This window comes from Lagenorhynchus albirostris, chromosome 20 (genome assembly GCF_949774975.1).
Source record: "Lagenorhynchus albirostris chromosome 20, mLagAlb1.1, whole genome shotgun sequence".
In the NCBI taxonomy this organism is placed as follows: domain Eukaryota; kingdom Metazoa; phylum Chordata; class Mammalia; order Artiodactyla; family Delphinidae; genus Lagenorhynchus; species Lagenorhynchus albirostris.
Window position 1 is genome coordinate 28,225,334 of NC_083114.1, and position 14,628 is coordinate 28,239,961.

General features: G+C 40.0%; 1 protein-coding gene across 1 annotated transcript in view; it reads left to right on the forward strand.

The window, feature by feature from the left end:
* The first annotated feature begins 2,314 nt into the window (after positions 1-2,314).
* The window catches only part of ANKFN1 (ankyrin repeat and fibronectin type III domain containing 1), a 138,572-nt gene continuing 126,258 nt past the window's right edge, over positions 2,315-14,628 (forward strand). Inside the window, exons 1-2 of the mRNA XM_060134735.1 lie at positions 2,315-2,515; positions 5,297-5,507. Of these exons, the coding sequence (XP_059990718.1) occupies positions 2,330-2,515; positions 5,297-5,507 (397 nt within the window). The 5' untranslated portion in view covers positions 2,315-2,329. The remainder of the gene's footprint in view (positions 2,516-5,296; positions 5,508-14,628) is intronic.

The window sequence follows — 14,628 nt, forward strand, 5'->3', positions numbered from 1 at the left end:
AATCTGGAATTTCTGTGGGAATGGTTAAGACATAGAGGAAGTGCTAGGGCTGCTATTGAATTATAGGAAAAGATTTGTAGGCAGAAAGAGGAAGATGCCAAATCACCTACTGCTTTTGTGTAAATTAAAAGATTATTAAAAATTAATGAAAATATACCCACATGTACATACACACTACAGACAGTGCTTTACATCCTCCTTCCAAATGTAAATGTGGCCGTTTGGCTGAGAATGGGTAGGTCCTGATGAACATGACTAATATTGAATAGGTCTGACCTCCTCAGAAGGCACCAGGAAGTCTGTTGGAGAAAATTACAAGCAAGACTTAAAAGGTGCCTAAAGACATTCAACAATGTAATGAAGATGGATCTCCATTTGTTAAAGTGCAAGGAAGTCAAGGTTAGTTGGTGCTAGTGGACATGGAACCCAGTTCAGAAGCATGAGAGGAAATGAGCTTTCTGGGTAGACCCTTACTATATTATATGTAATAGACTCTCAAATGTTCATTCATTTACTCTGAAGTATCTGCTGAGTATCTTCTATAATAAATATGATAGCTGCCAGAAGTCTGCCTACATTCTAAGCTACTTACATTCATTATCTCATCAAATCCTCACAACCATAATATGTAGTTGTTGTTATTTTCTCTATTTCAAAAATTAGAAAAATGAGATGCAGACATGTTACGTAACTTGCCCAAGATCCCATATTCAGTAGGTGGAAGAGGAGATTCACATCTTAATCTCTGTTATATTTCTTTTACCCTGAGACAGGCACATTTTAGGTACTAGGGATATAAAAAGTAATATTTAGCAGTCCTTGTTCTTGTGAAGCATATAGACTAGCTGGGAGACAGAAAGCCAAACAAACAGTTGTAACGTGATAAAGTATTTACTGTAACAAGCACATACTGAGTGAATGAGTAAAGAAATACCCAAATTTGCCCTGGGGTGTCAGAAACTACTTGAGCATAGACTTTAAGGATCAACAATTGTTTCCTAGGGGATGCAGGCACAGATGGAATTTTAATACATACAGAGCAGTGCATACAAAGACCCAGAGGTAGCAAAGAGTTTGAACCACTTAGGAAACTCAAAGGAGATCAGAAAGACTGAAACCTATAATGTAGAAGTACAGTATCAGATGAAGCTAGAGAGGCAAGCACTTGTATGTAAAGCTAAAGAATATGGTTATATCCTGTAGGAGTTGGAGAATCACTGAAGTCAGTGCTGTGAAGGGTTTGGTCAATAAAAGAGATTCTACATGGTATTATATCAGAGTCCATAAAGCTATAAAAACTCAAGGACTGAAGATGTCCTAAGGGTCACGGCTAAGTGGCAATGGCAGCATTACAAATGGAAGACTCCACTGGGTATTTGAGGGCAGGTGGTGGGAAGGCAGCCGCATGCTCCAGAGACCTGGGCCCAATGCACCAGAGGCTGCACCAGGGGTGGAGACACCTTGCACATAACTGCCTTAGCCAATTATTTCATTCATACATTTGTTCATCCAATACACACATGCTAGGCAGCAATAGCCTTGGTAGCATCAATATTTCAATAGCAATACCCAACATAATGATGGACAGCCTTTGAAATCCATAGCTAACCTCCTGGAAATTGACTTCAGGTATGACGTTGGTGAGGACCTGTTTAGAGATTTGTGGAACAGCAGTCAAATACTACTTAGAGAATGCCAGTAGTAAGTGTCCTGGAGGACACTATCTGAAGTATCTGGGGTGAGCAGGGATGAGCCTATCTGTACAAATTCCCCAAAGCTCTGGGCACTGTGATAGTCCAACAAATCTCAGACAACAGGCACAGTTTAACACTTTTGAGAGAAGGGGGATCTGCAGGAAACAACCACACTCTTTTATATACCCAACAGAAGACAGCATCTAGAGTATAAGTAGCAAAATTCCAATTATATATAGCCAAGAATAATTGAACAGACTCCCTGGGTTATAGAATTGAGATACTTCCTCCCAGTGGGACAGAGATCAAAAGATTTTTCGTAGAGGCTCAAGTCATATATGTTTGTATGTAAATGCATATGTTTGTATAGTAAATGGATGTTGTCATTTCATTCTTGCCACCAATTAGCTATTTGGCCATAAACAAGCTGCCTCCCTTCCCTGGGTTTCAGCTTTCTCATCTATAACATGAAAAAGCTGGATCTGATGATCTCTAAGGTCCCTTCCAGCTATAATATTTTATTAGGATTCCAGATGGTTACTGGGGATGATAAAATTTTTTGTCAACTTATAATTATGTTGTGTAAAATTATTACGACATTAGATTTTTCTCCTCTTAGGAACTGCCGTGTGAAAATGACCCAACAAATGCAGAATTTACATCTTTCTCAGTCAAAAAAACATAGCGCCCCATCGTCTCCCAGTGCTGCCAAACGCCTGTACCGGAACCTCTCTGAGAAACTGAAAGGGAGCCACTCTTCGTTTGATGAAGCCTCTTTTAGAACAAGAACTGACCGGCTGAGTCTCAGAAAGACTTCGGTGGTAATAAAACTCTTTATTCTCATCTTGGTTTGATTAGTGCAGTTGTGTTTGGATTTAAGGAGATACTACGATGATCCACGTTTACTCCAGAACCTGATGTTTGCAAGTTTATAAATGTTGAAAGTCAGGTAAGGTAGGAACTGCACATATGTTAGTCGAAGTTTAAGTGACTGTGAGATTTTCCCTTTCTTTTTCTTAATTTCTTTTCCTTTATTTCCCTTAGTTTTTCTTTCTCTAATAGACCAAACAGCCCACAAAATAGCAGCTTGACAAATACGGAGTTTGAGATTAAATAGGCTTTCTGAGAGATCCAGTGTTCATTCAAATCCAGTGTTCATTCAAATATTGAATGAACAATGAACAATATTTTATTTACTTATTTGTAATGTATACCCCATATGCTTTCCAAAGGCATTCAAGACAGAATCCAGGCAAAAACAAAAAAAAATGCAAATGTATTATACAATGGTAAATAAATCAATAGCGATGGTGATTGTGGGGGACAGCAAGGGAGCAAGAAAGGGAAAAAGAAAGAAAGAAGGAAGGGGAGGAGGGTGGGAGGGAGGAAGGAAGGAAAAAAACTGGAAAAAGAAAATAGTGGGGATGGAAAGAGAAATAGATATACCAAAAACCTAGGCAGATACAGTACCTAAAATTTGTCATTACATTTACCTCTGAGTTCCTAGTCAGTCAAAGCAGAAGGGGAAGGACAATTGGTAATAGCATTCCATTAGCTAATAACTGCAAGTATACCAAATGAATATCTTCCTGTTGCTAAGTCCTCCGGCTTCTATAAGATGTCATAGTGAATTATGTAATGGAGAATAAAGAGTGGCACTGGGGATGTTATAAACATTCTCACATAGCAGCTTCTTATACTGCCCCTCAGTAAAAGCTGAGGGCATAATATTATCATGCTCAGCAAGGGTATTTCTGCAGGGGGTAATGGCACCATTTGTTTGAGCTTAAAACAGAAATGAGCCCTAGCCTTTCCAGATAGAAGCGTACCAGAGTTTGCCAACAAAAGCATATGGCGAAGGGAATGACTTAAGAGTGAGAGCAAGTATGGCACATGAGAAATTAGACAGACTAAGAATCACAAACAAATACACAACTGTGTTGTTTGGACAGGGCAGCATTTTAACTTTGCACTCATTTGTTTTCTAGTTTGTTTTCTCATTTCAAACTCATCTTCTGGGAGGGCTTGGTTGTGGCTGAGTTACGGCCTGAGCATCAGAGGCTGTTCAGCTTAGCAGATTGTCGACAAAACACTTTTCGGTTCAGCAGACTGCCATGTAGCAAAGAGAGCTGCATATCAAACAGTTCTATCCCCTGGGTCCCCTTTGTCAAAACAAGCATTTGCATAATAGCTTTGTGTTTTCCTCCAATTTCATTCATGTGTTACGCACTCAGCTATGTCGACCTGTAGCCTTTGAATGGGAGAATTGAGTTTTGATGAGACTAAAAATAAAACCTGCCTACCTAAATATGTGGTTACTGAAGACCTTCCACATTTTAATCAGGCAACCCCTATGCTAGCTCAGGACCATTGGTATTTCAACATGTTTAAACACCTGGCAACTCTTGGAGAAGATACCAGATAAATGTATGAATAGTATATGTGTTGCTCTTATCCCATGAGCTACAGAAATATGTATTTGAGAGAATTCTAAAGCTTTTCTCCTTTGCTTACTATTAATCCCCTGAAAGAACCTTTCAAAGGAAAGATACTGTCTTTAGCTATTCTCTTCTATAGGTGATTTGTATCCTATGAATATTCAACTTTTGGCCTTCTCAGGCCCCAAAGCAATTGCCACCCATTCACTGAAACCTTCCCTGGACACCACCTCTTGAGCCCCTCACCTGAGGTCTCAGAAATGCCAGGTATTCAGTGGCTGGGGCTCAGGGTTGAGAAAGTGTAGAGGTTAGTATAAAGGAGTCTAGGAGTTAGGGAGTCAGCCTGCAGGCAGTGTGGACCTACTAGAGATTTGTAAATAAGGAAGGGACATGTAGCAGTGTAAATTTTAGAAAGACTACTCGTATCAATATGGAGTAGGGATGGAGGAGACTAAGACTAGCAACAGGTAGGTCACTGCCATGATCTGGTAACAGTCTGAGAAACAGTCAAAACACGGGGACGGAAAGGGAGGGGATGAGTTTGAGAAACAGAGAAAGTGTATTCCAAGCTAGTCATAATTTAAATTACCTGTGCTGTGTTATCTATGCCAGCGTTTTACAAACTGTGTTTGGTAGAACCTTATTCCAGGACAGTTAAAACAAATATAATGAAAAATATGTTCTGTGAAAAAATATTTGAAACAGGTCATATTTCTCACCTATTAGAGAGTCATAATTGCATGTTAAAATTACTAAAGGGCTTGAGAGGTCTTACAATAAAATAATGCAGTAACTTGGTTTAATCTAATGTTTACTAAATTCACTTGACCACATGCTACTTTCTTCATAGAACACCTTATGATGGCCTACTGAACAGTATTCCACAGAAGACTGGTTTGAGAAAAACTGATGTTTGCTCTTATCTGTAGACTGTATACTATATTGTCTCAATGCATCTAAATATACAGATCTTTTCAATGTTCATTAAAAAAGATGGAGGGAGGGTCCAATAGTGTTTACTTTGGAGACCTTGGAATAAATAGCAGTTATACCACTTATAAGTGGGAATGCAGTCACTGAAGCAGTCCCTAAAATTCAAAACAGCTAGGCCATGAAGACAAGCTGGTCTATGAAACTGTGCGAACCTGCTTCATTCTCTTCCAGAACTTCCAGGGCAATGAAGCCATGTTTGAAGCAGTTGAACAGCAAGACATGGATGCTGTGCAGATCCTCCTGTATCAGTACACATTGGAAGAACTAGATCTCAACACACCTAACAGTGAGGGGCTGACACCTCTGGATATCGCCATCATGACCAACAATGTGCCCATTGCTAGGATTCTTCTGAGAACAGGGGCCCAAGAAAGTCCACACTGTAAGTAAACTCAAGAATAAAACATGTACTATTAAGGCCAGACCGCAGCTTTATGCGACCGAAATAGCCATTGCTGGCCCTTAGAGTGAATGGTTGACTAAGCATAGGCTCTGAAGTCCTTTACATGTTTTCATGAACTTTCATGCAAACAGTGATAGTGTTTCTCAGTCTAAGCATCAAGTTACGTTCTAAACAGAATACACAGAATGTTATTGAAAAGGAACCTCAAAGGAACTTCCTCGTAAGAATTGAATGCAAGTTTTAAGATATGTGAAAGACTCCAAGTGAGGCTATAGCACAGCACATATACATAGAAAAAAGAATGAGATAGAAAAGAGAATGAGTATGTGTGTGTTAATGGCTTTCTGTCCACAGTCAACATGGTGGTTCCATTCATTCATTCACTCATTCAACAAACAATGAGGAAAGGGCATGTTCTAAGTACTAGGAATGCAGTGGTGAACAAGACAAAAATCTCTACGCTCAAAGAACTTACGTACTAGGGGAGAAGATTTCCAACAATCAAGTAAATAGATAAATATATAAATTCAAATAGTGATAAATACTATGAAGAAAATAAAGTGAATGAATGGGTGGAGATTGATGGAGTGGGGACTATTTTAATAGGGTTGGGCAAGAAAAGCCTCTCTAATGCAGTGACATTTGAGCCTAGTCCTAGGCAATATCAAGGAATGAGCTATGAGAAGACATGGGGTCAAATTTTAGGCAGAGTGAATGGCAAACACTCAGAAAGGTTCTGAGGCAAGTAGGAATGAGACTGCCATATCTGAAGAACAAGAAGGCCAGTGTGGCTAAAGCAAAATGAACATAGGGGAGAGTGATGGCTGAGGGACAAGTCACAGGGACCAGACCATACAGGAGCAGATTAGCCAAGGTGAGAAGTTTCACTTTGATTTTAAGTGTGATGGGGAGACAGTGAAACAGTTTAAGCAGATGAAAGACATATTCTGGGAACTTCCCTGGCAGTCCAGTGGTTAGGACTCGGTGCCATCACTGCTGGGGCCCAGGTTCAATCCTTGGTCAGGGAACTAAGATCCTACAAGCCGCGTGGCATGGGAAAGAAAGAAGGAGGGAGGGAGGGAGGGAGGAAGGAAGACATATTCTGCTTTATATTTTAAAAGATCACTACAGGGCTTCCCTGGTGGCGCAGTGGTTGAGAGTCAGCCTGCCGATGCAGGGGACCGGGTTCGTGCCCCGGTCCGGGAAGATCCCACATGCCGCGGAGCGGCTGGGCCCGTGAGCCATGGCCGCTGGGCCTGCACGTCCGGAGCCTGTGCTCCGCAACGGGAGAGGCCACAACAGTGAGAGGCCCGCGCACCGCAAAAAAAATAAGTAAATAAAAATAAAAGATCACTACAGCCGTCTGTGGAGAATACACAGTGGTTAGGGCAACTGTGAAACTGTGAAAACCAATTAGGAGGCTATTCTAATGGTCCAGGAGACAGATGCCAGCTGCTTGGACTAGCACCATAGTGACATTGATGGTGACATTGACGGTGAGCAGCGGTGGAATTCTGAATGTATTTTTTAACAGCTTTATTGAGATATAATTCACATGCCATACAATTTACTCACTTATCGTGTACAATTCAATGGTTTTTAGTATATGCACAGACTTGTGCAACCATCACCACAGTCAATTTTAGACCGTTTTCATCCCCCCAAAAGAAACCCCATACCCTTCGGCTATCTCACCCCAACCTCCCCACTCCTCCCAGCCTTGGGCAACCACGAATCTACTTTCTGTTTCTATAGATTTGCCTCTTCTGGACATTTCATATAAACGGAATCACATCGTATGTGGTCTTTTGTGAATGGCTTCTTTCTGGATGTATTTTGAAGTAGAGCTGATAGTACTTACCACAGGGAACTGCTCTCAGGTCATAGACCCCGCCCAGGAGTGGATGGGATAAAATCATATAGCCCTTGCCCTGTGCCAGGCACTATTCTGAGCACTTTACATGTATTGACTCCTTGAATCCTCACACAACGTTCTGAGGGAGGCACTCATATTCCCTTAGGTGCAAACTCTCTGACCCAATGACCACAATGGCTCTGAGCCACAGTTTTTATGTTTCCTAAAAGAAAAAAGTAAACTCATCAAATTGTTAGTTTCACTAATACTGATTCACTCACTTCCAAGTGGTGAGACCCAGAAGGCTGAAAGAGAAGCAAGCAAATATATAATTAGAGGTCACATCTCTGCTCCTAAATTTCATAAACCCCTGCCACCCAAAAACTAGGTACAGAGGCAGAACCTTGTATCATAAAACTCTTTATTTTAAAAATGCTAAACTCACCACATCCATGTCAAAAAGAATGAGGACTTGGGTTCAGTAGCATTGGGGCTCTTCAATAAGAGCTCCATCATCAAAGTGCTGCTTCTTTTTAGTGGAATTGGAGGATTTGGAGGGATGGGCAAATAAGGATGGAAGAAATCAAAAAGGTTTATTTGCTGCCTTCCAATTTATGTTGCAATAACGTCTGTCCTAAAGATGCAGTGAGAGAGCGGTGGAGAGAGAATCAAGGGGTCTGAACATAGAGAATGCAGACTGAGCCCCATTCTATAGGAACAAGGAGACCATTCATCCAGATGTTGCCTGCACTGAGCTGGATGAAACATTAGTCTTACTTACCTGAGACGCTGCAAAGAATTTCTGCATTTTCCATGAAACCAGTAATACTCCCAATCTCCCCAATCCCCCTTGTGCATAATTAAATCTCCATAAAATAACCCAAGTACTAAATATTTAGTTAAACCGAAAGCAAATTCATTCAAAAGATCCCTGGTTTTTCTCATTCCCTGTGGGACGGTAACCACATTACCATCACAAACTTGTAAAGGACAGTGAGAGAGAAACCCAGGTTTTAGCTTCTAGGAAATATGACACCGAAGTCACCTTGGCCACCCAAAAAGTTAAAGAGATAGGATCATGTATAGACTCCCACATGTGTAAAAATGGCAAAGGACTATTGATTGAGAAACTATGAAATCTCCACATACATTATCTCCAGTTTTCACACTAGCCCTTCAGGATGATGTTATTACCTCCATCTTGAAGAAGAGGAATTCGTGATTCTGAGAGGTTAAGTGACTGACCAAAGGTCACACATCTAGCAAATGAATAGGGATGTCAAGGATTCAAGTCCAAGTGTGTGAGATACCACGCCTGGAATCCTGCTGTGCAAACTCACTGTCTTTCCAAGTAACTAATAAAGAAGGCTGTGGCCGCTGGGCCCCTGTACCTTTCCCTTTGTGCCTTTGCTAAAATCCTATGCTGTATTTCTTTGTGCTGCTCTATGAGCTGAGATGCCATTCCTGTTGAAAAAAGGCAGGATAGAACACAGTCTGTTTTCAGGGATTTTTAATTCACTTTATGTATCAAGTACCAGAGAAATCAAATTGCTTCTGTGCCTGAGTATGAGCCAGCCCATGAGGAAAACCAGAGTCTCCCAGCTAGAACCAGATAAGCAAGCACCCACTGCAAACTGATCCCCAGAAGCTGCAGAGGCAGGATAGAGGAATGAGGTCTTAAGTTCTCAGAGTATTTTACACATTGCAAAAATGCTTTTGCTTGCGTCATCTCACTTGATCCTGACCACTGGCTTGTGAGATGAGAGTTAGTTTCCTCGTTTTGATCAACGAGGAAACTGAAATAAAGACAAATAATTCATCCAGTGCTCCAAAGCTAATAAGTGGTGGACCCATGATTTGAACCCAGATCTTCTGTATTGTTTTGGTATTTGTGGAAAAGCATTAGCACACTCACTGTCACGCTGCAGATGTTCAATCCCTTCCTTCCCTGACTCTCCATCTGTCCTCTTCTAATGCCTGTTAAATATTTCAGGATTTCTAATAGGGTAAATTTTCTGTCTTCCCTTCCCCTGTGTGTTCCCTTCTGAAAACAGCTCAATACTCTTTTCACTATGCCAACCAAAGATCCTGACGTAACTCAGAAGAAAGTCCTCTGTAATTCTCTCCCTTTCGTAACAGGAATCACAAAGACACAGATACGTTTAGGGATTTACCTCCTAAGCCACTGGTCAGGCATGTCTTCTGGGCTTTAGCCCCTGAAATCATAGAGCTATATGAAGGTGTTCTGAATAAACATGGCTTGAAATTCAACCATGTACATTTCCTTATTCATAAGGAAAGTTCCAGAAGTGGCCACCCAAATTTGCACACTGCCCCAAGTTTAAATATACACAGAACCTCAGCCTGCTCATTAGATGAATCTACTATCTTTATTCGGCAACTTTTTTCTGTTCCTCCCACCTTTAGGTAAGCAGCACAAAGTAATATCATTCCTTCTAGGAGAAAACTTTAGCCATGGTTGAAGTAGAATCCCACATACGTGTGCCAAGCTCAGGAAACAGGCCCAGAATCTAAAAGGACTAGCGCTAGGAAAGTTAATGTACAAAGCTACTACAGGATACCTGGGGGCTATACTTTTGATTTTTTCATCCATTCAGTATCCCACTTGCCATAACTCATACTCAGTTGAACAACGGCTGAGAAAGACTTGCTCCATAACTGAAAGTCCCTTGTCATAAACCCCTCCCTTATTCTAACTCATATCCTGCCTCTACCCTCGAATCACACTTCAACAGTCTCCAGGACGAACACACCGAATCATCAATGAGGTCCTTGCCTTTCTGAGGCTGCTATCTATTTGGCATCATTTCGGCTCTATAAACAGTAACCGTAAAGAAACTAGTTCTTTTTGGATACCTACCATGTGCAAATCTGGTCACTCACATGGATGTTATCTCATCTTTTGACCCCAATACCTGGCACATATGTAGGTGCTGATAAATTTTCAGTTGAAATTTCAGTTGAATTTTAAGCCCTGCCTAATACTGCTGGGAACTGCAGGTATTGAATTTTAGCACACACACACACACACACACACACACACACACACACACACACACACACACACATACACTATGTATACAGTGCACATGCACACATACATACATGCACTTGCACACACAATGTATGAAGAAAACTTTGTCTTCAAGTAAGTTACACTGTGGGGAACCTGTTGTTGTTGCCATTATTGTGTTTTCCAGGCATTGTTTTGAAATTTGGTTGCAGACGTAGCCTGACTGTTTTTATTTCTACACGGATTAATAATATGGCAGAATGCTCCTCATTTTTAGTCTTTCTGCCCTTCCCTATAGCTGCATTCTCCCTTCTCTCTAGACCCTTTCCTCTCTCTCTCTGCAATCCTTTGTGAACCCCTCTCTCTCACTTTCCCTTGGATACTGCCTGTGGAACTAGGAAATGTCTCCCAGAATTAGTTATGTTCAGTTACTTCATAAAATATGATCGCAGAGTAGCTGTCAGCTGAGTGTGGTGCAGACACCAATGTTAAAATTTTGGCAGACTGGTCAGGATGCACCACTATTTCTGCAGTAGTCAAGGGTCCGTGTTGGTGCTGGGACTGGTTCAGGGCACGTCTAAGAGGTGTGACTATAAACTAATGAGGCTGGCTTTATGTAAACAAACACACCAGAAAGTCTACAATCCACTCGAATGTTATCCTTTAAGAGGGTCCACATGGGAGACCCCACACTTGCTCCAACAGTGCTGCCATTGCTCTAAATGCTTTTGGATTTGTCCTCAGAGCCAGTTTATGAGAAAATCTGACTCATTGCTTAGAGTCACATCTGATTTTTGTTCCAAAACAGCATTGCTCAGCGTCATCACCCTCCATGTTCACCAGTCGTGGTTTCCAATGATTTAGAGAGGTTTCCTGAAATCAAATCCACCTTCAAAAGACAAAGATTTGCAACCATTAAGACTACGTAAAGAACAAGCCTTAGGCGGGTTGCTAGAATACGTCCCCAGATATTTTTATCTGCTTCATTAAAATAGGTGTAAAAATCCTCACCCTGACTTACAAATTTGCTCCTTCTCAAACCTCATCTCATACTGCTCACCCCTCACCCGTGATACACCAGCCTCCATTCCATTCCTTGAACACTCCTCACTATCTTATTAGAAGGCCTTTGGACTGCTATTCCCTATGCTTGAAATGATCAAGTGCTTTTAATCTTGATCATTACTCGGTCTAACTCCTTCTTAACATTTCACCTTAAATGTCACATCTTCAAGAGAGGCTTTCTTTGGCCACCAAATCCAAAGTCTAAAGTCACTTTCTAATCACATCACTTTAGTTTAGTTTTCTGTATAGCGCTGAAATCACTGTATGATATTCTTCTCCAGGTTTTGATTTCCTTATTTTCTGCCTCCCCTGTGTTAGAATGTAAACTCCACAAGAGCAAAATTGGTCTCATGTGTCCCTGTATCCCCAGCAAACAGAAGGCACTCAAAAAATGTGTGTTTAATTGAACTGAATAAATGCCAAGGCTACTTGCACTTGTTTTGAAGGGTGTGAATACATTACTAATTTTGAAGGGAATGATTTTAGTAAATATCAAGTGAATTTATCTCTTTTTGTTTGTTTCCAAATAATTATTTAGACATCAGGTGGCCATAGCCTAAGTTCCAGTCACTTGCTCATCAAGAGATGATAACTGTCCTTTCATTCTTTTATTTTTAAATTTTAAATATACGTGCAACACAGAATATATTGTCCTTGCCAAAAATTAAAACATATAAAGTTTAAAGATACCTTTGTTGGCCCACCCAACACACACATGTGCACATGCACACACTCACTATCGAGGTTCCTGTCCCTCAGTTCTGCCAACGTAACCATTGCTATCCTCTGAAGGCATGACTGAGCCAGAGGATCCACTGCCAGGCTTACTCAGAGTGACTGCTGGTGAGACCTGTGTCCCTTCCTGCATGGGCCTCTCCATAGGGCTGCTGCTTAACACGGCAGTTAGCTTCCCGGAGCAAATGATTTAAGAAAGACAAAGAGACCAACCAAGATGGAAGCAACAGTCTCTTTTATAACCTAACATCAGAGGTGATATATTATCATTTTTGCTGAATCTTGTTATCTCGATGACCAACATAGATCAGCCCTGGTACAGGGTGTGAAAACTAGGAGACAGAGATCACTAGGGGCCCTCTTGAAGGCTGGCTACTCCACTACCTATCTAAGATGGTTGAGAATTAAATGTAATAGGTTTAAAACATTTCCCTGGCACATTGTAAATGGTCAAAAAGATTGTTAGCCAATATAACTTGCAGAAACGAAATAAAACAAACCCAAGATTTCCTGGTAGAGAATTTAAATATTTTACCCATCTGTTGTCTAGTGTTGTGAAAACACTGTCCAATATAGGCACTTTTTGAAGTTTGTAGGATTTTGTGTTCTAAAACTATACTAACATAGACATATGACTGTTGGTACTTGAAATGTGTCCAGTCCAAATTAAAATGTGTTTTAAATGTAAAACTTACACTGAATTTTCAAGACTTAAGTACCAAAAAATATATAAAATATCTAATTAATAATTTTATACTGATTGCATGTTGAAATGATAATGTTTGGATCTGTTAACTAAAATATATTATGCAAATTAATTTCACCTATTTCTTTTTGCTTTCTTAATGTCACTACTAGCCAATTTTAAGTGATGTGACTCACACTGTATTTCTATTGGACAGCATCGAAAAATCAGCAGAAGATACAGCTATCTTATTTCATATTTAAACTCCCTATGATGTCATTGGGTAATCTGCTTTGGATTTTCTAAATAATTTCTTCAAGTGTTTTGTGTGTTTGTTTCAGAGAAAATGTCCATTTGCCCCCCTGGAGCTGGGGAGACCTGGGCAGCAAGTCCCTTTCTATGTCAATGGCTCTGGCTTCTTAAAGAGCAACAATTACAACTTAAACTATATGATATGGACTTCGTGAATCCACATTCTGCTGAAAATAGCAAAGAAAAACATTCCAGAGCCCTATGTCCAAGGTGTAATGAGTTCTAGGAGAAGAAAGCTCACAGTAATTAAAATGAAACACTTAATCTCCAAATCACTAAAACCTTTCGGAAACCACATTCTCAAAGTCCTTGGGAAAACTTGAAAATAAGACAACAGGTTGAGGCCCAGGTGAAACCAAAGTGAATTTTGAGCCCTGAACCTTATCAGGACAGGTAAACTGCAACTTACGCTTTGAGTTTTTGAATTAAAAAACATTTAATTATTAAAATACCTCCATATTATTTCCTTTGACATTCCTAGCTGAAAACAAGTCAGTTGTGAGGTTGTTAGGAGGTTGTCACTTATGATCAGCAAAGATAAATATTATTAACTGCTATTCTTGGTTGCCCAGAGGATATTGGCTTATAATCAAGGGTTATACCTAAGTGACCTTGTTTTCTCCTTTGAAATAACAGGGTTGAAACTGACATGACTTAGTATATAATATATTTCTGATGGTAGCTAGAACAGAAAATTTTTATCTGGGGCAAGAGATTTTTTTTTTTTTTTTTGGATGGAAGAACACAGAGCTATTTTACAAAAACAAGTATTTGATTTATTTTTGTGTGCCTCTTAAAAATACAACACAGACTAATAGGTTTAATAATAATAATACAAACCTCTGCTAATTGACAGTCTTCTATGTAAGATTATCACAAGGCCGCCTTGGTGAACAGTGACTTCCCCTCATGAAGGAAATCATACAGGGCCAAAGGTACTATAGGAAGAGGCACTTGAGGCTGATTGTAAGGATCCTTCTAACACTGAGGTTAAATGATTGTCTTGGTGCCCCATATTTCTCATCAATGAAAACAAGGAAAATGCCAATAACAATAGAAAAGTTGTTGCTACATTGCAAAATGGTGTATCATTAGTAATGGGCAAAGGTATTTCTTTAAGCAAGTCAAATGAACTGCTCCCTAAAAGCCTCAGTTAAAAATTAAAATTAGTTTACATTTTACCCTCATTATATTTTTCAAGCTTTAAGCAATTATCAGCTAGGCCCAAATTCACCAGTTGCAGGGCAAAGGCAAAATTAAGAAATGTAAGGATAGTAAGTAGTTGGCAATCAGTAGGTTAGATTTTTTTTTTTAAGTTTTTTTTTTATGTGGACCATTTTTTAAAGTCTACTGAATTTGTTACAATATTGCTTCTGTTTTATGTTTTTGGTTTTTTGGCCATGAGGCACGTGGG